At 48.7% G+C, this 23735-nt stretch overlaps 1 protein-coding gene across 15 annotated transcripts in view; it reads left to right on the top strand.

Annotated features, from left to right (window-relative positions):
- The first annotated feature begins 1350 nt into the window (after nt 1–1350).
- Nucleotides 1351–23735, top strand: part of PPFIA4 (PTPRF interacting protein alpha 4) — a 55070-nt gene continuing 32685 nt past the window's right edge. For 4 of the 15 annotated variants that reach the window (XM_044943334.2, XM_025277808.3, XM_025277814.3 and 1 more), the window contains exons 1-6: nt 2148–2268; nt 18133–18747; nt 22007–22108; nt 22492–22656; nt 23004–23078; nt 23265–23354. In XM_044943334.2, coding sequence (XP_044799269.2) covers nt 18514–18747; nt 22007–22108; nt 22492–22656; nt 23004–23078; nt 23265–23354 — 666 coding nt within the window. In that variant the 5' untranslated portion in view covers nt 2148–2268; nt 18133–18513. Of the gene's footprint in view, nt 2283–18132; nt 18748–18917; nt 19071–22006; nt 22109–22491; nt 22657–23003; nt 23079–23264; nt 23355–23735 lie in introns of those variants that run through there. The other 11 variants (XM_025277807.3, XM_025277805.3, XM_025277803.3 and 8 more) reach the window with 8 other exon arrangements.

Here is a 23735-nt window from a genome sequence, read left to right as displayed (position 1 = left end):
TCCTTAAACATGAAAATCCCACGGGGGCAGTACAGTCACGGGCTTGACTGCTAAATGAGTGTTGTTTTTTCCTTACCATTCTCCCTACCCCCTGCTATTTACAGAGTGTTCTTAGGAAGGATCTGCTTAATACTGGTGCTAATAGCTAACCTTACCCCACAGTGAGGTGGATACTAAAGCTGTTCATGCAGAAAGTGAGCTAGGTCAGTGAAAAACAGAATTTGGGCATTTAAATGATTAAAAAATAAAAAACCCAAGGACAATAAGCACCTTAGAGATTTCTACAATCAAAAATTGCCTCTGAGGCAGAAGGAGAGAAACACACAGTTCCTAGTGTCCTTATAAAATGCCATGGAGCAGAAGGGAGATGTCTAGTGAATTTTGTGTCCCCTATTTAGGAGTTACTTTTAAAAGGGGAGTGAAGTAAAATTGGCTTAATAATTGTGTCCTGACTGAACTTCCTGGTTTTTGTATCAAACTCCATGGTATGATAGATACAACATTAAACATTGCCTCAGCTTTTCTCTTAGTAAAACATTAACACTTGGTCAAGTATGTTATACTTTACCTCTGCATTGACTGAGTTGCCTTTTAGTGAAAGGATATAAAGTGTCTCGGGATTTCCTTTTGATGGGAACCGAAACCATCTGGAGAAGAGTTGGAACTTTCTGGACTGCTTTTATAAAAACTGCTATGTACTTTCCACTTCTTTAAATATGTACCTTCAATTTGCTTGGAGGATCAGACAAACAAAATATTCAAGTTCATTTCTTACCCCTCAAGTAAGTCAGAATTACTCAGATTTTCCTTCCTTCTACCAATGACATAGAATTAATTAAGCCAAATGGTGAATATACTGGAGGAAAGAAAAAAAATGGTTATACATGCCATTGATCTCAACTACAGCATTTGTTGCTGATATAGAACTTGAGTGTTTATAAGTCTGTACACGTTCAGTTCAGTTCAGTCTCTCAGTCGTGTCCAACTCTTTGCGACCCCATGAATCGCAGCATGCCAGGCCTCCCTGTCCATCACCAACTCCCGGAGTTCAGACTCAGGTCCATCGAGTCAGTGATGCCATCCAGCCATCTCATCCTCTGTCGTCATCCCCTTCTCCTCCTGCTCCCAATCATCCCAGCATCAGAGTCTTTTCCAATGAGTCAGCTTTTCACATGAGGTGGCCAAAGTACTGGAGTTTCAGCTTCAGCATCATTCTCTCCAAAGAAATCCCAGGGCTGATCTCCTTCAGAATGGACTGGTTGGATCTCCTTGCAGTCCAAGGGACTCTCAAGAGTCTTCTCCAACACCACAGTTCAAAAGCATCAATTCTTCGGCACTCATCCTTCTTCACAGTCCAACTCTCACATCCATACATGACCACAGGAAAAACCATAGCCTTGACTAGACGGACCTTTGTTGGCAAAGTAATGTCTCTGCTTTTGAATATGTAAAATCCTTACATTTTTAGCAGTGCTTACTGGGCAATGTAAAGGACTGAATAGACACTGTGATGAAACTTCACAAACCAGATGGGAAAGATGCATTAATTGTCACAGGGTACAGGATACGGTGCAATTAAAAGAAAATGGTCAGATTTAACCAAAATTTTGCATGAATTTTGGCATTTAAAACTGTCTTCCTATTCTGTACATACTATAGACACACATTGCATTTTATAGTAACAGTGTTAGCACAGCCAAGCGACACAATTCACTTAAGCTTGCACTATGGAAATTTATCTGGCTTTCAAGTTTCTCCACTTAAAAAATGGGCGCAACCAAAGGACGAATAATAAATGGGCAACAGTGTGAAAGGCAACAAATCATTGGCAAACAATTACAAGGCCAGTACTGAGACCAATTTAGGGAGGACGTGGTTGGAGACAAACGTAGGTTCAAAGGCTACGTGCTGCACCTCCCTGGGATGGAGGCAGGGCTCCCTTGGGCCCTAAAACTTGACTGGCGTTGGGTAAAAATCTGGCTCCCCGCCACCTCACGAGATACTCTCCCGGCCGAGCCAAGATGGCGCGCAGCCCCAAGTGGCTCCACGTCACGAGGGAGGGAGCGCCGGGGCGGGGGCGTGGCCTCGAGGGGGCCGGCTAGCCCCGCCCTTGAGGTGGGGCCGGGGGCCGTCCGCAGAAGGCGAGGGCGGGGCGCTTCGGCTCGGGAAGGCTGCGGCTGCCTCGGCGCCGGCTCCGCTCGCGAGGACAAGTCCGGCGCCTCCAGGCCGGGCCGGCTTCCTGCGCAGAGCCAAGCTGCCCGGCCTTCGGTGAGTGCAGGCAGGTGAGCCTCCAGAGCCCGGGGTGCGGGAGGGATTTCTGTTTTTCCCACCTCCAGCTCTCCTCACAGTTTGGGAAGGAGGTCTCAGTCTAGCGGTTCTTGGGAAACAGCACCTTTTACTCAAACGTGTCTCTCCGGTAGATACTTTTCCTGCCACCCCTCACCAGCCTTTGCAGCGCCCTGTGCCCTTGAGGATGAGAATGAGAGGACGATGCCCGATTTGTGGGGAGTGCTTGGAGTTCGCCCTCAGCTCCATCAGCTCGGGGCGGGGAGTCTGAGTTGGCAAGTCTCCCAGGGGGAGCTGGGTGGACCGCGCCCCCGTTTCCCATGCAGAAGAGTCAGAGAAGAAGCGCCGGGGCCAGCTCCGCTGCTTTGGCACGGTCTTCGTTCTTCCAGGGGTTCTTATCCCCTCACACATTGCTCATAACAGCCGTTCTTAATATTGCTCACTCTCCATTCCTCGAACTGCCGGTCTCAGGTTGAGCCAGAGATGCCCACATTTCTGCAGTGCCAGGGGCGGTGGAGTGGAAGGAGCAGCCAATTGGAGGTCTATTGAAGGTGGGGTTCAGGATGGGAGCAACCATAAAATAGGGCTGGGTAGAGATTCCTGAGCGGGGAGAGTAGGAGTGGGGAATTGACTTTCCACTACGCAGTTGAAATGTTTTCCAGTACAGTTTGGTTGTGAGTGGGAAAAGAGAGGTCTGATTGAAGGACTTGGAAACGTGATGTGGCTGGGTTTTTGTTTTGTTTTGAGAAGGGGGTGCCAATGTCACCTTTAAGGAGAGGTATGCTGGTAGAGGGGTAGGGGTATTGAGACTGCTGTCCTCTGGTGAGCAAGTGGTTGATGAGGCTGTCCTTAGCATGGAGATCCTCTCCTGGTGGGATCTTAAGGGGCGCCTCCAGTAGCCCCTTTGGGGTTCTTCCCTCAATCTTCCCAGTTGGAACTGGCACCTAGTACTTTGTTCAACATCCAACAAATATTAATTGGGCATCTACTGTAATGCCAGACACCATGCTAGGTGCTAAGTCTTCTGAAGGCAATTTAGGGCCATGGAGCACCTGAAAGGTACACACAGCAGACACCCTGTTAACAGATCCATTCCTCCTCCCCCACCACCAGCACCAATTTTGTTACACTGCTATTGGATTATGAAAATATCTGGGTCCACATCCTTTTAAATAACTGTCTTACCTGGATTCCAACCTATCCACTCTCTGCCACTAATAATTAGCCAGGCAGTCCCAAGGAAAGCTACCTTAAAAAAGTGTTTGAATGATTTCCTTTGGCTGTTTTCTAGGACTTTGCCCTGAGATGTGAGGAGGCTGCCTGGATTAAGAGGTACCGGGAGATAATGAGACAATGAATGGCACAATGGTTATTGAAGGCCAAGAATGCACTAGACACCCTCCACAATGAGAGACACCATCTCTGAAAGATAGAAGAATGGGCGTGGGATGAGGGTGGGGATGTGAAAAGGAAATCTCATCCAGTGGTATCAGGGCATGTGCTGCTGAGCTTGTCATGATGCCAGAACTGTGGCATGTATAAGGAAGGTCTTGCAGCTGGATAATAAGGAGGGATTGGATAGGCAGGGAAGGGCAGGCAGCCAGGACGCTGGGTCTCCTCTCTAGGTTGATTGCTGAAATCTTAGAGCTGGAAATAGTTGTCAGGGATTGCTTATGGGTCCTTTCCGAGCCACTGAGGACAGCAGGGTGAGAGCTAGGGGAGAGGGAGAGTAGTCAGCTTTGGGGGCAGTGAAGCATGGTGAAAACTCAGCAGGGCCAGGGAGGTGGAGGCCAATGGGGCTTTAGGATATGGGGGAGACAACTGAAGTCTTTCTGTGCCAGGGATACTGTACTCTGTGGCTATATGCCCTTGGATGAGTTGATATAGAAACAAGGTGTGGTTTCTAAGTAGTATGGAGTTATGTGTGGTGTGTGTGTGTGTGTGTGTGTGCTGGAGAGGAGGAGTTGGTAGGGAGCAGGGAGCTGCCTCAGAGTTTAGGTTCTGGGTAGGGAATTGGGAGAAATAGAGGAAAGGGAGTGGGTTCAGAGGGAGGGACAAATATATATTGCAGCCGCATGAAGTCACCATGTGTCCCCCTCTGGCTGCTAGCTCACTAAGTATAATTAGCTCTGGGGGACATGCGGTGCTGGCTCCCAGGAGCGTGGCACTTGAGATGGCCACCAGAGTAAAGAGTACTCAGAGGGGTGCTGATGCTGGGCAGACTCTGAGAGGGGGTCCTTCTAGAGGAATTTGCTGAACTGGGAGGGCCCTGTGGAAACTGAGAATGTCATGGGGAAATAGTATTGAGGAAAGGAGCTCTAAGCCAGCTTCATATGAAACTCCAGGGCTGGCAGAGCCTGAGGATCTGGGCTGCTGGCTCACCACTCACACAAGAAGCATGATGGCTGCCCAGCTTGTGGCTCTGCTTTCAGAGAGCGTTGGGAGCTGCAGCCCCACCTCCCTCAAGCACCTTCTGTTCCCCCAGGTGAAGTCAGTTCTAGTCCAGAGAAGCATCTTGCATGTCAGTCAGGGGTCGAGAGGCCTTGGCTGGGGTTGCCTCCTTCCCAAAGAGCTGAGGGAGAAACCATCACTGGTGAACTCAGTTGGTCCCTGCAGGTGGTGCTCAGCGCTGAAGCCCAGGATGTGCTGGAGACTGAATACTTGATTACCTGCTACTCCATATGTTTTCCTTTCTTCCAAGTAGGCTGTGAATTTCCTAAGGGTTTAGATTGTATCTTATTTGCCTTTTGTATCCATAACAAAAAGTAATCTACTGCAGAATAAGAAATCTACTCATAGTAATCATTGGATTGAATTAAAGAGGTCTATCTGCAGATCCCCTGGGTTCAGTGAAGCCTTGCAACTAGATATTTTTAACCAGGAGCAGAAGATCCTCTGGGCACCCAATACAGTGGTGTTACATTAGTGGAGGAATTAGATTCTATAGTCAGTAAAGGGAAAATTCCTAAATCTCCCATAAAGCATGGTAGGTGGTTTAGGTTTATATCTCTGAATAATAATACCAATGTACAGATACAGTATACATTATATAGTAATTATAAAAATGTATAATGTATACAGTGATTTAAAAGAATACTTAGTTACAAGTATAATTTTGTTGCTAAGTCTCTGATGAAAATAGCTGGTTTGCAAAGAGACCTCTGTCACTCACTTGGGCTTCCCTGGTGACTCAGTATTCTTTTCTGCGAAATCCCATGGACAGAGGAGCCTAGAAGGCTACAGTCCATGGGGTTGCAAAACGTATGACATGACTTAGCAGCTAAACAACAATTGCTCACTTTTCCCAGCCAGTGTAGTTTTATTTATTCTGATAAATTTATTCTCATAAATGCATGTCTGATGTGACTTCATAGCCACTGTCCTTTGATAGATAACTGTCATTTTAAAGGAGAGATAGGTTTCCATTCAGTTTAAGAAAAAACTTCCTTAAGACAATGAGGGCTTCCTCATTTAGTAGTGAGCTCTGTATTCCTGAAGGATAATCAAAGAAAGACTGACCTGTCAGGGATATTTTTGGAGGAACTCACTTCCAGCATGGCCTGCATGGCCTCAGAGAACCTTTCAAATAAGAACCTACAATTCCAGGTAGGGGCAGGAGTGGAGGTAGGCACAGGCACTGGATGATAGAGAGTCTTCAGTTCGGTTCAGTTCAGTCGCTCAGTTGTGTCCGACTCTTTGCGACCCCATGGACCAAAGCACACCAGGCCTCCCTGTCCGTCACCGAATCCCAGAGTTACCCAAACTCATATCCACTGAGTCGGTGATGCCATCCAACCATCTCATCTTCTGTCATCCCCTCCTCCTCCTGCCTTCAATCAGCTTCAGGGTCTTTTCCAATGTGTCAGCTCTTTGCATTAGGTGGCCAAAGTATCGGAGTTTCAGCTTCAACATCAGTCCTTCCAATGAACACTCAGGACTGATCTCCTTTAGGATGGACTGGTTGGATCTCCTTGCAGTCCAAGGGACTCTCAAGAGTCTTGTCCAACACCACAGTTCAAAAGCATCAATTCTTCTCACATCCATATATGACTACTGGAAAAATCATAGCCTTGAGTAGACGGACCTTTGTTGACAAAGTAGTGTCTGCTTTTTAATATGCTGTCTAAGTTGGTCATAACTTTCCTTCCAAGGAGTAAGTGCCTTTTAGTTTCATGGCTGAAGTCACTATCTGCAGTGATTTTGGAACCCAAGAAAATAAAGTCTCTCACTATTTCCACATCTATTTGATATGAAGTGATGGGACCAGATGCCATAATCTTAGTTCTGAATGTTGAGCTTTAAGCCAAATTTTTCACTCTTCTTTCACCTTCATCAAGAGGCTCTTTAGTTCTTCTTCACTTTCTGCCATAGGGTGGTGTCATCTGCATATCTGAGGTTATTGATATTTCTCCCGGCAATCTTGATTCCAGCTTGTGCTTCATCCAGCGCAACGTTTCTCATGATGTACTCTGCATATAAGTTAAATAAGCAAGGTGACAATATACAGCCTTGACGTACTCCATTTCCTATTTGGAACCAATCTGTTGTTCCATGTCCAGTTCTGACTGTTGCTTCCTGACCTGCATACAGATTTCTCAAGAGGCAGGTCAGGTGCCTGGTATTCCCATCTTTTTAAGAATTTTCCACAGTTTGTTGTGATCCACACAGTCAAAGGTTTTGACATAGTCAGTAAAGCAGAAATAGATGTTTTTCCGGAACTCTCTTGCTTTTTTGATGATCCAGTGAATGTTGGCAATTTGATCTCTGGTTCCTCTGCCTATTCTAAAACCAGCTTGAACATCTGGAAGTTCATGGTTCACGTATTGCTGAAGCCTGGCTTGGAGAATTTTGAGCATTACTTTACTAGCATGTGAGATGAGTGCAATTGTGCTGTAGTTTGAACATTCTTTGGCATTGCCTTTGTATGGGACTGGAATGAAAACTGACCTTTTCCAGTCCTGTGGCCACTGCTGAGTTTTCCAAATTTGCTGACATATTGAGAGCAGCACTTTCACAGCATCATCTTTAAAGATTTGAAATAGCTCAACTAGAATTCCATCACCTCCACTAGCTTTGTTCATAGTGATGCTTCCTAAGGCCCACTTGATATCATATTCCAGGATGTCTGTCTCTAGGTGAGTGATCACACCATCATGATTATCTGGGTCATGAAGATCTTTTTTGTACAGTTCTTCTGTGTATTCTTGCCACCTCTTCTTAATATCTTCTGCTTCCTTTAGGTCAATACCATTTCTATCCTTTAATGGGCCCATCTTTGCATGAAATATTCCCTTGGTATCTCTAATTTTCATGAAAAGATCTCTAGTCTTTCCCATTCTATTGTTTTTATCTATTTCTTTGCACTGATCACTGAGGAAGGCTTTCTTGTCTCTCCTTGCAATTCTTTGGAACTCTGCATTCAAATGGGTATCTTTCCTTTTTTCCTTTGCTTTTCACTTCTCTTCTTTTCACAGCTATTTGTAAGGCCTCCTCAGACAGCCATTTTGCTTTTTTGCATTTCTTTTCCTTGGGGATGGTCTTGATCCCTGTCTCCTCTGCAATGTCACGAACCTCATTTCACAGTTCATCAGGCACTCTATCAGATCTAGTCCCTTAAATCTATTTCTCACTTCCACTGTATAATTGTAAGGGATTTGATTTAGGTCATATTTGGTTTGGATCATCCTGAATGGTCTAGTGGTTTCTCTATTTTCTTCAATTTAAGTCTGAATTTGGCAATAAGGAGTTCATGATCTGAGCCACAGTCAGCTCCCGGTCTTGTTTTTGCTGACTTCATCTTTGGCTTCAAAGAATATAATCAGTCTGATTTCAGTGTTGGCCATCTGGTGATGTCCATGTGTAGAGTCTTCTCTTGTGTTGTTAGAAGAGGGTGTTTGCTATGACCAGCACGTTCTCTTGGCAAAACTCTATTAGCCTTTGCCCTGCTTCATTCCATACTCCAAGGCCAAATATGCCTGTTACTCCAGGTGTTTCTTGACTTCCTACTTTTGCATTCCAGTCCCCTGTAATGGAAAGGACATCTTTTCGGGGTGTTAGTTTTAAAAGGCCTTGTAGGTCTTCATAGAACCGTTCAACTTCAGCTCTTTCAGCCTTACTGGTCAGGGCATAGACTTGGATTACCATGATATTGAATGGTTTGCCTTGGAAATGAACAGAGATCATTCTGTCATTTTTGAGATTGCATCCAAGTACTGCATTTCGAACTCTTCTGTTGACTATGATGGCTACTCCATTTCTTCTAAGGGAGTCTTGCCCACAGTAGTAGATATAATGATCATCTGAGTTAAATTCAGCCATTCCAGTCCATTTTAGTTCTCTGATTCCTAAAATGTCAACATCCACTCTTGCCATCTCCTGTTTGACCACTTCCAATTTGCCTTGATTCATGGACCTAGCATTCCAGGTTCCTATGCAATGTTGCTCTTTACAGCATCGGACCTTGCTTCTATCACCAGTCACATCCACAACTGGGTATTGTTTTCGCTTTGGCTCTATCCCTTCATTCTTTCTGGAGTTATTTCACCACTGATCTCCAGTAGCATATTGGGCACCTACCGACCTGAGGAGTTCTTCTTTCAGTATCCTATCATTTTGCCTTTTCATACTGTTCATGGGGTTCTTAAGGCAAGAATCCTGAAGTGGTTTGCCATTCCCTTCTCCAGCAGACCGCATTTTGTCAGAATTCTCCACCATGACCCGCCCGTCTTGGGTGGCCCTACATGGCATGGCTTAGTTTCAGTGAGTTAGACAAGGATGTGGTCCATGTGATTAGATTGGCTAGTTGTCTGTGGTTGTGGTTTCAGTCTGTCTGCCCTCTGATGCCCTCTCTCAGTGCCTGCCATCTTACTGGGGTTTCTCATACCTCAGACGTGGGATATCACCTCTCAGCCGTTTCCCACTCCACCGCCACGCAGCCTCACTCACTGCTCTGTGGAAGAGGATTTTCCTATGTTTGGCTTCGAGGATAGCTGCTAAGAGGAAGGTCAGGCAAGGAGTCTGGCCTGGGCTCTTCCTTCAGGAGTGAGCATTCTGGAAGACTTAGTGGGTGACTGCTGCCATATCTGATGCCCTGGGCTTGGGAGGCTAGGCAGTGAAGCTCTGATGGTTCGTGGTAAGTAGAAAGATGGGCTGAGCCTAGTTCCTTGCCTTGAACTCACACTAGGCCAGTTGTGGAGTACCCTAAAATTTTGGTCCTTGTTTGGGGCAGAGCACACGAACAAGTACAATTTTTTTTCCTTCATTATTATTCTCATCCTTCCGTCCTTTCCCTCTCATACATTCTCACCGAAGTTCAAGACCACATATATACTTATACTCTCTCATGATCAGCGATATGCTTTCACGATCATGCACGCATGCAAAACTCTCACGGCAGCTGTATGCTCTTATGAACATACATACTTTCATGACTCCCAGATGCATTCTCATGATTGCACACACATGTATTTTCATGACCAGTCATGAGCCCTGACATATACTCGTGATCACACACATCCACACAGTCTCACCATTTTACATGCCCACTCATCTTCTCTCATGCACATGAACTCAGGACCCCATTCTCATGACCATACTCATATACGTACACATACACACAAGCACATATCTCTTTCAATATTATACATGGACACCACAAATTCTCATGACTACACTTACACACTCTGTTGTGTGAATACACATGCCTCCCCCCACCATATTCTATTTTGTATCTGCACATACCCCCAACCCCACACACACTTTTGTGACCACCTGCAATGCACACTTTTTATTGTGCTTATATTTCTCTGGGCAGTTCTGTGTGCTCTGGATCTTTCACACCCCAGCATCTGACAGTACACCCTTCTGATGTTCCTTATTACCCCTGGACAGTTGTTTTCTGCTATGTAGCTCCCTACTTCTTTACTGACTGAGCCACCAGGGTGGACTGAGGACATATATGTGTTAATCACTGGCTCTGATTAGCAGAAAATGGTTGGGGTTACTGTGCTTATGATGTAAATTCAGCCGAAGCCGGTGCTATGTTCAGTGGTGCAGCCTATCTTAACTTTTGTAAATAAATTATCTCTATTAGACATTTGGGGTTTCCCTGGTGACCCAGTCGGTAAAGAATCCAACTGCAATGCAAAGAATCGAATGCCAGTTCAATCCCTGGGTCAGTAAGATCCGCTGGAGAAGAAAATGGCAACCCACTCTAGTATTCTTGCATGGGAAATCCCATGGACAGAGAACTGTGGTGGGCTATTGTCCTTGGCGTCGCAAAGAGTCAGACATGATTGAGCAACTAAAGCACCACCAGTAGACCTTTAGAGTGTGGCCCCCAGTGTGTCCTGTGTAGCCTTCCCAGGTCATGTTCTATTGCACTGGTGTGCCGCCTCTTTGAGAGAATGTGTGTTTATTTTAGCAGAGGTCTCTGTAGACAATACTTACCAGAAATCCTCTAACCTCTTGTTAGACTTGGAACCCTTTGATACAAATGAAACCTTAATCCGAAATCCAGTAAAATTCACAGATTTGGAGTTGATGAGATTAAAAAAAGAAAAGAGAGTTCAGAGCCCTTTGCATTTGTCTTACCTCTTTCCTCTTTTTTTTTTTTTTTCATGCCAGGCTGCCCTGAAGGTACTCTATGAAAAAACCCAGTTTGCAAACACCTGGCTTAATTTAAATGGATAGCTGTGATGGCTGTAACTGTAGTTACCTTAGAAGTGGGCTGTTGTGGAGATGTACAGAGACCTGCAGGCCTCCTTTCCGCCCCAGCCTCTGCCGTTAGTCCCCCCTGGGTGGTGACAGTGAGAGTGACCAAGTGGCTCGACATGCCGGGGCAGTGGCATTTTATATCTGAGTCCTGGTGCCTGAATTCACTGTCCTGATTTGGACAGCAAGTTCTTTGCTTACCCAAATGATAGGCCATGTCTTAGTAAGAGATGGCTTATAATTCACTCCTGTGGAGCAGCTGGAGAGATGGGCTTCTGCCGGGGTCCAGCCCCAGCTGATCCAGGGTATTCGAAGGAGAGACGGCATAGGCGAGGGTCAGGAAACAACTGCTTAATTACACTTTAATTAAGGATACAAAGAGTAATAGAATGAGGATAGCTCAGTAGGAAAATTCAGTGGAGAAAAGAAGCTGAGTAGCTTGGTTTACGTGGGAGACCAATAAAACTTCAAGACAAGAAGTTTGCACCACTTACGTAGGCCGCAGGCGTCCTTCCGTTCTCCCGAAGGAGAGGAGACACTGAGGCCTCCCTGGTCGGATCTTAGAAGCCCAGGCATAATTAGCAAGCATGGTGGGTTCTGCGCTCCAGATGGAGACTCAGCCAGAATTTGAAAGAGAGAGCGACATGGGGAGACCAAGTTTTGGTGAACAAGGCCCGCACTTTATTTTCCAAAGTAGTTTTTATACCTTAAGTTATGCATAGAGGATAATGGGGGAAGGGGTGGAGTCATGCAAGGACAGCAGTTCCTGGTCCTAATCGAAGCCAGGCTTTCAAACTTATCATATGCAAAAGTTCAGGTGATTGACATCATCTTCTGGCCCGGAGGCCTGTTAACATTTTAAGAAACTTATTTTTCTCTAAAGGTGATTATTCCAAAGTCAGGCACCAGCCTCCAAAAAAGCAATGGACAAAGCTGCATTTTGCATTTCTATACACCCATTATATCAATCAATACACTGCCAAGGACACAGTAGGTAAGGAGTATGGAGACTTAGCAGCAAACATTGGCCCAACAAGTGAAAAACCCTTCACCAATACAATTTCTAATCAATCTTTTAACTACTCAAAGGAATCTGTGTTTAGGCAGTTTAGAACATCTCCTGCCTCTCACAGTTGGGAGGCTCTGAACAATCACATGTGGCCGGAAAAACCTATTCAGGCAGGCTAGAGGATTTCCAAAGGAGTTTGTAGGTTAAACACTGTCACACCCAGGAATTATTAACTGGAGCTATAAGCTAACTCTTTTTTCAGAGAGAGGTAGTGGGGGACAGGCCCCCGTAAAGTCAGAGGTGTAGGTGAAAGCACAAAGCAGAAAGTAGGCAGACTCTGGTTTGGGGGGGTAGATGCTCGAGAATTTCCAGGGGGACTCCTGAGGCTCGATCCCGCCTTTGCGTATGCCGAGCGTCCTTCCTCATGACCTTTGTCATGGGCGGAATTCCTCACTCTGGCTCCCAGCAGTGATAGAATTCCAGTTGAGCTATTCCGGATCCTGAAAGATGATGCTGTGGAAAGTGCTGCACTCAATATGTAATATACACTCAATATGCAATATGCCGGCTCCCGGCAGGCTTCACAGGTATGGGCCCAGGGGAACCTGTGAGATAGAGCAGCCTCTTCCTGTGTCAGCTGACTATGCCAGCATTCAGAAGTTGAGTGTCTTAAGCGGGCAGTCAGCGCTAACCTGTGCTTGAGTAGCATTTTATACTTTTCAGAACAGTTTCCTGTCTCTTAACTCTTTAGACCCGCATGACAACCTGTGAGATCACTAGATCGTGTTACATGTTATGGCTTTTATTTCCCAGATTTGGGAACCTGAAGTTCAGAGAGAGGAAGTCTCATTGCTGGCCCTTTAGAGACCCAGAGAACTGGATGCTTTTGAAGGGATTTGTGGCCAGCAGTGAGAAAGTATCAATAAAGCTTTTCCAAATGTTTTTTTCCTCTGGGAATGCTTCCTCTAGCTAATACAGATTTTTAGTTTTCTTACTGTATTTGGAGTGGGCTCGGCCTCGAGATGCTTCAGGAGCCTGAAATGCTAAGAATTAACACTTACTGAGTGTTTGATGGACACTGATGTCAGCACTTTGTGTATGTTATTGAACTCTAGTAATTCTCACATCTGCTATCTGAAGTGAATATTATTATCATCCCCATTTCACAGATGGAGAACCAAGGCTCAGAGAGATTAGGTTTCTTTCCAGAGTCACATCAGTGCTTAGGGGAGGAGCCAGTCCATCAACTTGCTCCAGAGTCTGCCTTTTAAGGCAGGAATGGCCCCCATCTTGCTGTAAAGAAGTTTTAATTTTTTAGAGGGCAAGATAAGTTTTTTCTATTTTGAACTCCCCTTCTTTAAAGTGGGTCAGGGATGGACTTCCTAGAATGACTCTCTCACATGTATCTACTCAACTCTGTGTATGTCAGGCCCATGGTAAGTGTTGGAGACTCCAAAGATAATTAGGTTATGGTTCTCACTCTAGAGTCTTCAGTTGAGTTGATGTGCCACAAACAGAGGAAAAAGCTGTTCTGGGTCAGTAGAAGGGCCAATCTTATGTGTGGAGGGAATCAGAAAGGTTCCATGGGGGAAGTGGTGCTTAAGAAGAGCTTAAGGGTGATCAGAAGTTCTGTAGACTAATATGGAAAGGAGACTAAGGCAGGCTGGATGAGGTGCTAGAAGCTCGTGAACAATAGGTAGATTCTGGGAGCTTGACGGTGAGCAGAGACAAGGAGTAGCAGGGAAAGGGGGCTTGGTGGGGCTTTGGAGAGGGGGCTGAGTGGGGGCAAGTCTTCTTGGGGGTTTGAGCTGGATCGGAAGAGGAACAAAGGGAGAGGATGGACTTCTGCATGAGAGGGAAAGAGAGGTGGGGAGCTGGACTACGTTCCACTGAGGGGATGGTGTCTGAAAGCCCCAGAGGGAGGAGGCTGAGGGCTCAGAAGAATGTCTGCTTTTGTAGTTCCTGTGGGAATAGGGAATATGGAGTGGTGCAGGAAACTCAGGCAGTCTCCTTACAGCTCAGTATAGAGCCAGCCAGGGGTAGGGGGAGAGGTTTGCTTAGGTGGTGGATGAGGCTCTGTAGGCAGGTCACTTCCAGTGGGGACGTGGCTGCCTCGTGACCATGGTGCCCGCTGTGCAGAGGCCTGCGCTCGGGCTAGAGGAGGGTTGGTGGAGGAGGGCTGAGGCAAGCAAACCCTTAGGCTGCCGTCTCCTGGAAAAGGGTGAAAGGGGCTGGGGCCCAAGTGCCTTGGCTTCTTGGAAGAAACAGGATGCCTGAAGGAGTCGTGTCCACTCCCCTCTCCTCCATCCTCTACTCTTTGGAGTCAGACAGACTGGAATTGAATCCTAGCTCTTTTTATTACTAGCCACATAGACTTGATTGCATGACTTGTCTCAATTCTCAAATCTGTGAAATGAGAAGAATTGTGTCTTCTTTGCAAGGAACTGGAGAATTAAAGTTACCATGTGTCAACTGACACCACAATGTCTGGCACATGGTAAATTCTGAATAAATTATAGCTGCTTTCATAATTGTTACTGTTTTCCTAGATGACTCTCCCCCATTTCCTCAGGTCTTCACTCTTCCTCCAATTGGGTGGTATCTGACCTTCCTTTATTACCTCTTTACTCTGAGGTAAAGGGGCTCTCACCTTGAAGCTCCCCCTTTGCCTGGCTCTTGGCCCACTTACACTTGGGCACAGCTCCTGGAAGCTTTGCCCTGGCCCTTGGGCCTCTATGGAAGCCAATAGCTTTGTCCTTGCTGAGCTGTCTTACCATGGTGGGGCCTGCCATCTGGTAGGGCGGTGGGAAGCCAGTCTGTGTATGTGTGTGTGGTCAACCAGAGCATCCCATCCAAGCGCCCATCCCTCCTGTTTGTTAGGAAAAGATGGGGGTGATTTTTAGGGAGCCAAAGAGGTTTCAGAATCTGCCTCTCCTGTATTCATAAGTGCAGAGGCCTGCTTTTCATCTGACCCTCCGTCTTCACACACACACATCAGCTCGGTTGGGGACACTCCTCTCTTGTGTCACAGCCTGCCCACACTCCTCACCGCCACAGCTCCTCATATATGTCTGCTTTAGGGGCTGGTGGCTTTTGACCTGTGAGTGTTACTTAGAAATTGTGCAGGAGTTGAGGCTTCTGCTAGGTTGAGATGATAACTGCACTATTTAAAGATGGCCATGGAACCAGAAAGAGCCAGGTGTCCTGATAGGGCTGTTCTTGAGCCCCCGTCTGCTCACCACACTAGTGAAGTTTGTGGGGGCAGCTGTAGGAAGTCCTGGACAGTCATCTCAGAGGCATCCGCCTGCCATGCACCTCTGGGCGCATCTTCAGCCTGCTCTGTGGGATGCCATTTCACTAGGGGGAGTGGAGTGGCTACCTGGCTCTTGGATTGGAAGGAGCCTGGGGAAGCGATGATGGTACCAAAGTCAGCTTCTCCATTGCCAGGATGACTGGGAGGATTTCGGTAGGCCAAATCAGACCAAATGTCCAGCACGTCACTGTGGGCAGCCTGAGATCCTATGTTCCCTTCCTGAGAACTTCTCAACCCCTTTCCTAGAAGGAACCATTAAAAACTCCAGCCACAGGCCCACCTTTGCCCACTACTAACATAATTCAAATTCCCCTACAATCATGGTATGCTTTCTGCTTTCCCAGGCTCTTTATCTATGGTGTCATCCCCCTGAGGTGGGCTGAATAAGGGTCGTGGGTTCTGTCTTACAGCAGAGGTCTCAGTAAGTCAAGACAAGCCCAGGATCACCCAGCTAGTCTGTGGCAGAACTGCAGCTCAGGGCTCCAGAGTCCTAGCTCTCGGCTCCTTCCTGTGCGTTATGCTGCGGGCTGCCTGAGCTCTGCCGGACTCAGTCCCTGTGCTCCTGAGCACAGTGCTCTTTTCCAAAGCACAGCCTTTGCCACAGGGGCCCCTTCCCCAGACTGACCTTCTCTTTGGCTTCACACTTCTTCTTCGGGTGGGGGCAGGAGAGTGGGAAGGGATTGGGCTTGGCTGTTGATGAACTTAGAGAGGTATGGTGGGGCCACTAACCACTAGATGCTCAGCCATGTCTGACTCTTTGTGACCCCATGGACTATAGCCTACCAGGCTTCTCAGTCCATGGGATTTTCCAGGCAAGAGTACTGGAGTGCGTTGCCATTTCCTTCTCCAGGGGATCTTCCCAACCCAGGGATCGAACCCAGGTCTCCCGCGTTATACGCAGACGCTTTACCCTCTGAGCCACCAGGGAAGCCAGTGGCCTTTAAATCACAGAGTGGAGTGTTTCAGGTGAGGAGGGTGAGCGAGTCCGAGCAATTGCTGTCATTAGCATTAGTGAGACCACTGCTCTGGCAGGACTGGGGCAGTAGCTCCTCCTGTCTGCTCCCAGCTACTCTGTGGAGCAGGGATATTGGGGTGACGTAGGGTGCAGACCAGGGTGCTACTTTTCACCTCGTGGGATCCCACCTTTTACAGTGGCTATCCAGTTTGGAGAAGGGCTCTCTGGGTCAGATTTTGTATCCATTTTCTGTGTCTGGGAACATGTGTATGTCCTAAGGCTCCAAATCCTGTGTCTGCCAGTGTACATACATATGTGGGCATGTGTGTGCATATACGGGCACACCCACATGCTGCCTGAACTATTGGGTCCTCTGGGAATGGCCGTGGCTGTGGACTTGGGAGTTCTCCAGTTAGTGCTCTGACTTTTATCTCATCTGGGCCCATGTTTCTCCCCTGCATCACTTTTTCTGTCCCCCATTCCTGGGGGCTGGGGAGGGTAAGGGTGAATTCGGGTAGAGGCTTGGCCCTTTTTTGGTTCTCCTGCTAGGTTCAGCCCTGCCACAGGGTATCTGACTTCCTGTGTTTGACTTTTCACTTCACACTGGGTCCAGATGCTGTCTGTCCTCTCCCTGACTCTCCCAGTCTGCCAGCAGAAGGGTAGACAAGAAGCTGTCTCTGAGTTTCCCAGATGTAGAAGGGGTAAGGAAGGAAGGAAAGCACCATTTATGAGGTTTCTCTGAGTCCTTATCACCACGCTGGCTGTCTCACATCCCATCTCTCCTAGAACAGGAGCTTTGAAGACAGCTTCCTCTGAAAACTGATTAGGTGGTAGCCTTCCAGCAGTGAGCAGGGAGACCAGAAGCTGATGGCAGGCAGAAATCCCTAGCTGTTGGCTGCCTTCCTCAGTTCCCTTTCCTTTGCTCTGACTGCTGGGCATCCCTGTGCCAAACTCAAGGTGTTACTGCCAGGCCGTGCACGTGTTAACCACCCTAGCCGGTGGCTTCTGACAGTGCTAGCATTGGGCAACGACTTGGAGGGAGAAGATTCCCAGACATGAGCAGAGGCCCCCCTTGGAAGCCCTGCCCTAGGAGGGTAACCCTCCCCACTCCCCGTCACCGATCCTTCACTTCATTCAGTCCCTGCTCCAGCCCATAGGAGGCAGTTCATGAGTTCAGAGTGGAAGCCTGCTGTCTGCCAGGGTTCAGGAGTAGGGGATGACTTGATCCAGAGACTTCCCTGAATGACGGGCATGGAGCAGATCAGGGTTCTCTGCCTGCCCCAGTGTCCAGCCTGGGCCTTGCCAGGTAGCCATGTTGTACCAGGGGTCAGGGTAAGAGCTACTCTGTCCCTGTTTCCTGTGACCCCAGAAGTCTATTCTATATGGGACTCATATCCACTAAGAACTCTTTAACCCCTTCTGTACTCACCCTGGCCTGAATGTGGAGGAGAAACCTATGGTGGGGTAGGGACCCTGTTTCTCCTCCTCCCACTTGCACAGCCCCACTTGGGAGGACTCTGGCCGCTTTCTGGCTGCTCCCTTGCCACTTACTGAATCATTTCTATATTTGGCCAGCAAGCCATGTGGGTGGGGGAGCCACTCCACTGCGGCTGCCCTTCTGACAGCTGGGGGTGGAGAAAGCTGGCAGCAGAAGCTGCAGCATCGGGCATGTGCATTTCTAGGGAGAACTAAGGAAGGCACCATCTGAGTGAGAAAACCCGGAGGAGGGGCCTGCCCAGCTCCTCCCCCACGCTCCCACATTCTGCTCCAGGTTCCTGTGTTCTCTGCCCTCACCCATGCCTCCTCCTCTGCCCTTCTCTGCTCAGCTGCTTCTCACAGTAGTCTCTTCTCCAACAGACCACGGCCCTCCAGAAACGATGGTTGTCAGTGGACCCAGCTGGGACTCTGCCAGGCTGCAGTGCTCAGTCTAAGAGAAGGGTCCTCTCTGAGCCCTACTTGCTCCACCTGTCATGGCCACACTCGGCTGCTTCCTCCTTGTCTGGGGACACAGGGTACCCAGCCCCAGCCCAGAGAAGCTTAAACCAGGCCCTCTCACTCCGTTTCACAGGGGCACTCTGGGCACCAGGCCCCTTTCAGACTGAGACCAACTGATGCCATGGAGAAGCCCCTGCCCACCTCTTCACTCACTTGGTACTGCCCACTGTGAGACCTTTTCACTGAGACCCCCGGAGGTGCCAACCCTGTGAACCACTCCCCTGTCCCCTGCCCAACCCCACCATGTGTGAAGTGATGCCCACAATCAACGAGGGAGACCCCCTGGGGCCTCCCCATGGAGCCGATGCTGACGCCAACTTTGAGCAGCTGATGGTGAACATGCTGGATGAGCGGGAGAAGTTGCTAGAGTCCCTTCGGGAGAGTCAGGAGACTTTGCTGGCGACACAGAGCCGGCTCCAGGATGCCCTGCATGAGCGAGACCAGCTCCAGCGCCACCTTAACTCTGCCCTCCCCCAGGTAAGGCCTGCCGGTCAGCTTCTCTCCTCCCCTTCCCCTCACCCAGCCCAGCAGAGCCACACCTTCTGAGCCCTCAGCTCTGCATCTGTGAGCATCTCAACAGATGGAACTCACAGAGCATTTCCTCTCCTTCACCTTGTTTCATAAAACCTTTCCCTGTTTCTCCCAAGCGCCTCAGGCTGAAACTGGCTTCACCTGGAGAAAAGGATGGCCTTTGATGCAGGAAAGCCCCGCCTTAGTGGCCAGCTGCAGTGAGCCCAGGCAGCCAGCAGGTGGCAGCCGGTACTGGGCAGGACGCTTCCCCTTGGCTGCTCTTCACCAGGGTCTGTTCTTGGAAGTGGTGGGTGGGAACCACAGACAGCGAAGATGGGAGAAGCTTTAGAGACAATCTAGTTCACCTCTCATTGCATGGATGAGAGAAACAGGAGGCATCCCGTGGACAATTATAGACAGAATTGTGACACCTCTCTTATTCTCCTCCGTCAACAGAACTAGCAGCGATTATAGTCACCCTTTATGGCATCTTCTGTATGCTGAGCACTTTGCGTGGGGTTTCCCTCACAGAATTCTCACAGCTGTGAATTTGGTGCTATTATCACCATCACCTCTGTTATACAAAGGATGAAACTCAACCTTGAGGAGATTGGTGAATTGCTTCTGAAAGCCCTGCCAGTAGGGGAGCTGCCAGGGTGGAGGAGGCAGCCCTGAGGAGCTGGAGTGCTCCTCTGCCCCTTGCACGTGGGGAGAAGGGCCAGAGCAGGCAAGGTTCCTGCCCAGGCTTCAGAAGTGTCTGCAGGGCAGAGTATTATGATGCTTTCTAGATGAGAATATGGAGCCCTGGTGAGGAACTGGGGTGACAGATGGGCCCATCCTATGCCCACTGTGTTTGGAGCCCTGAGCAAGCACTGGGATGAAGGAACCACCTGCCTCTAGGGAGCTCATACACTAAAAAGGAAATAGACAAGAACCCAAACGACAGGAAGAGTGTGGAGGAACAGAAGAGGGGCTCCAGAGGACTGTTAAAATCATATCAATGATTAAAATAGGGGCCAGATCATTGATCCTCATGGCAGCCCTTGAGGGACGACTGTATCTTTTGGATTAGACATTCAAAGGGGTTTGGCATTTTGCCCAAGATCACAAATGGGCAGAGCTGAGAATTGATCTTAATTCTGCTCTGGGAGCTTCACAAAGGCAGGGATTATGTCTTTCTTGTTACTGTGTCTCCAGTGACCAACACAGGAGCTGGTACATGGTCAGCACTCCCAGAATTTTGTTCCAATTTTCAGTGGAAGGAAAAAGGCTTCCACTAGGAAGACCCCAAGGAAGTGTGTCCTTTGCAATGGACTTTGAAAAACCAGGTGTTAACAGAGGATTGGGAGGGAGGGAGAGGGAGCCCACTGAGCAAAGGTGTGGACTTTACTAGTGATTGAGAACAGCAGGTTACTCAGGTTAACTAGGTCTTAGGGTGTTTGGAAAGGAACTGTGAAAGAGAAGCTGGAACCAGGATAAGAAGTTTGTATTTAATGGTGAAGACAACATTGCTTTGGGAGATTACCCTGGCAACAGTGTGTCAGATGGTAAGAGCTGGGGAGGGAAGTAGGAGGCACACTGCGGTGGGAAGACTAGGCAGTGACTGAGCCCGGACAGGGTGGGAGAGCTGGTAGTGCCAAGTTAGGAGCTCGGAGCATGCCGTCAAGTGGTCAGGTGTGTGTGTGGGAGAATGTGTGCATGCCCACGTGTGTGAGCTGGATAGTGAAGCCGCATGAGGCCAGGCCTGGCCTCCGGGATGGGAGCTGCTTGACTGCTGTTGCCCGTGACTTTGAGAGAAAGGCAGGAATCATGAGCAGGGTCCGCGTCCGAGGCTTCTTAGGCTCTGGCATCTCTCTGTGTCCCTTGTCTCTTCCCTGTGTCTCTTGTCCCCTTGGCCTGATATGGAATGATGAAAGGTGATTGCTTTGAAATTCTTCCTTCAGTAGTGATTCTGTGCTGTGTGAGAGAGACTGCAGGTTGGGATGGGACTGTAGCCACTGTTCAGTCACTCCCAGACCCTGAGCATCCACAGAGTTTGGACTCCTTAACTAAACACCTTTCTGGAATTAGTTGATGTCTAATTATAAATAGATATGATAGGCCTGGGTCTGTGGGGCCAGCCTCTCACCCTCTGTTCTTGACCTCCTGGAGGAGAGTGGGATGGAAATGTCTTTCAGAGTGTCTGGGCCTATCATTGTGGGAAAAGACCCCTCAAAGGGATACTTTATACATGGGCATTTGGCAAATCCAGGACCAATGCCCTGGCATCAGGCCCCAGGATGGAGCGAGCTGGGATCCTAGAAGCCAGAGCTGAAGCCACATGGCTGATTCAGCAGATCTGTACACTCTTGTTTCTAGGTAGGGTGGGCCCTTCAGTCATCTCATTTCTTTCGCTACCTGAAACTTGCAAAACTCTGGGAAGGGAGTAGAAAAGAGCTCTCCAGAACACTCACTTCAAAGCCCCCTTCTCTTCCTTCTTTAATATCCATCGATCTCTGCTTGGACCTTACTAACAGCAAACCAGAAGTGAAACTCCCCTCCACCCGCTTCTACAGGGAAATGTGACTGGATTGTTGGAGAAACAGAAATGCAAAATGGGAGGGGGGCATAATCAGGTTATACTGGTGGCTGGAGGAGGAAAGAATCACAGAGCACACTTGGTGACTTTCTCACTGTCATATCCAACTGTATTCCCTTGCATGTACTTGGAATGCTTCTCCCCTCTGGAGAAACATATGCTAATAGTATGGATGGATAGGGCTTCCCTGTGGCTCAGCTGGTGAAGAATTCACCGGCAGTGCAGGAGACCCCAGTTCGATTCCTGGGTCAGGAAGATCCCCTGGAGAAGGGATAGGCTACCCACTCTAGTATTCTTGGGCTTCCCTGGTGGCTCAGGCAGGAAAGAATCCACCTGCAATGTGGGAGACCTGATTTTGATCCCTGGGTTGGGAAGACCCCCTGGAGGAAGGCATGGCAACCCTCTCCAGTTTTCTTGCCTGGAGAATCCCCATGGACAGAGGAGCCTGGCGGGCTACAGTCCATGGGGTTGCAAAGAATCAAACACAACTGAGTGACTAAGCACATGTGTATGGGTAGGGATTTTTCTGGGGACAGTTGGTGGAAGAAAAGGACAAGTGACAGGATCCCACCACTCACTGACTTGGGTGTGCAGGATACTGTGTAAGTGGTGGATCCTCAAGCACTGAGGGGCCTTGGGGATTTACAGGAGTTTACCACCTTAACCCGGGAGCTGAGTATGTGTCGGGAGCAGCTTCTAGAGAGGGAGGAAGAGATATCAGAGCTGAAAGCAGAGCGGAATAACACGAGGGTAAGTGGGGTGACCTGGTGTGTGTTTGTGCTTTGGGGGGTCGGGGTGTATGACCGAGGGAGCAGGCATGGCCAGCACATCCAGCCCCATCCTCACCTCCTCTTGCCTTGTCTTCTGGGATGATAGTCAGTGTGTTCAACCATCAGTCCTAGGCTTTTCACCTCTAGTTGGGGGATCGTGGGAAAGTCAGGATCTTGAGAGAGAGGCTCGGGCAGGTCTGAAGTTGGGGCAGTGCCCATTTACCCACTTGGGAGTATTTCAGCATTCCAACAGTGGTACACACGGCAGGGCTTGGGTTTGCTGGGTGTTTGTGTGGGCCATGCTTATAGCCCCTGGGCGTAGGCTCACAGTCCTTCCTTGCACCCTCGCCTTGTCTCTGCCAGTTGCTTCTGGAACATCTGGAGTGCCTGGTGTCCCGCCATGAGCGGTCACTGAGGATGACTGTGGTGAAGCGTCAGGCCCAGTCACCCTCAGGGGTCTCCAGTGAGGTGGAGGTGCTGAAGGCTCTCAAGTCACTGTTTGAGCACCACAAGGCCCTGGATGAGAAGGTACCTAGGCTAGCCGACAGCCTGCATCCACCCCCGATGCAACCATGGGTACAATACAATACAGTCCAGTCCACCCCCAGTCTCTTCCCTGGAGCCTCCATGCATCCCTTCTCTGAGATTTGTGTATCCTCTGTTTAGGGAAAACTGCCTTCTAGCTTCCTAACTGGCTTACTCCTACCGTTAGTCCAATTTCCAGGTCCTTCCATTAGGTGCCCTCTCAGAAATTTGCCTTTTGGTAGGTCTTTCTCTTTGCCTCACGCTCAGTGATGGTAGACCAAGCCCAGGCTTCTCCAGCTCAAGTCCAGAGGGTCCCTGTTTCTTTCTCCATCTCCCCTTTCCTTGGGCAGGTGCGAGAGCGGCTCCGGGTGGCCCTCGAGAGAGTGACCACTTTGGAGGAACAGCTGGCGTGTGCCCACCAGCAGGTAAGCTACTTTCCCTCTTTTCATCTGGAAGCCATGGCTGGGTTACACCTGTTCCCAACTCCGGTCCTCATCAGACTTTTCCCTCCTGTCTTAGCTGGAGATTGTTAGCTAACATGAGGCATCTCTCTCTGGGAGGTGGGGGATTTGGAAGGTCTAGAAGGTTCTCTTCTCTTTGACTCCCCGCAGGTGTCTTCCCTACAGCAGGGGTCAGGGGTTCGGGATGGAGTGGCCGAAGAGGAGGGGACTGTGGAGCTGGGATCAAAAGGCCTGTGGAAGGTGGGTCATGGGGAGCTGCACAGAGGGGGCACGTCTTACCCCAGACGGGGTGTGGGCCCAGCCCGGCTTTTGTGCAGTAAAGTGACTGCTTGAATTAAATTTGGAGTTTTCTCCAAGGTTATCATCTCTCTTTCCTTCTTGCCCTTACCCCATCTGCAAAGAAATCTGCAGGTTTTTCTTTTAGTGCCCAGTATGTATGCTGGTAAGCATGTAACTGAATTGTTAGGAGCCATCTATCTAAGAGATCGCTTCTCTTTCTGAGCCTCTGTTCCCCTAGTCATGGCCCTCTCTAGGTTACAAGAGACTGAAATAGCAGGTAAAACTAGAAATGATTGCTTTTCAAGAGAGACACAGGAGAGTGAGGGTGTTTGATTGTTGTTT

This window comes from Bubalus bubalis, chromosome 5, assembly GCF_019923935.1.
Source record: "Bubalus bubalis isolate 160015118507 breed Murrah chromosome 5, NDDB_SH_1, whole genome shotgun sequence".
NCBI classification, from domain to species: Eukaryota; Metazoa; Chordata; class Mammalia; order Artiodactyla; family Bovidae; genus Bubalus; species Bubalus bubalis.
The sequence above is the reverse complement of the archived record's forward strand: the minus strand, read 5'-3'. Positions and strand labels throughout refer to the sequence as shown.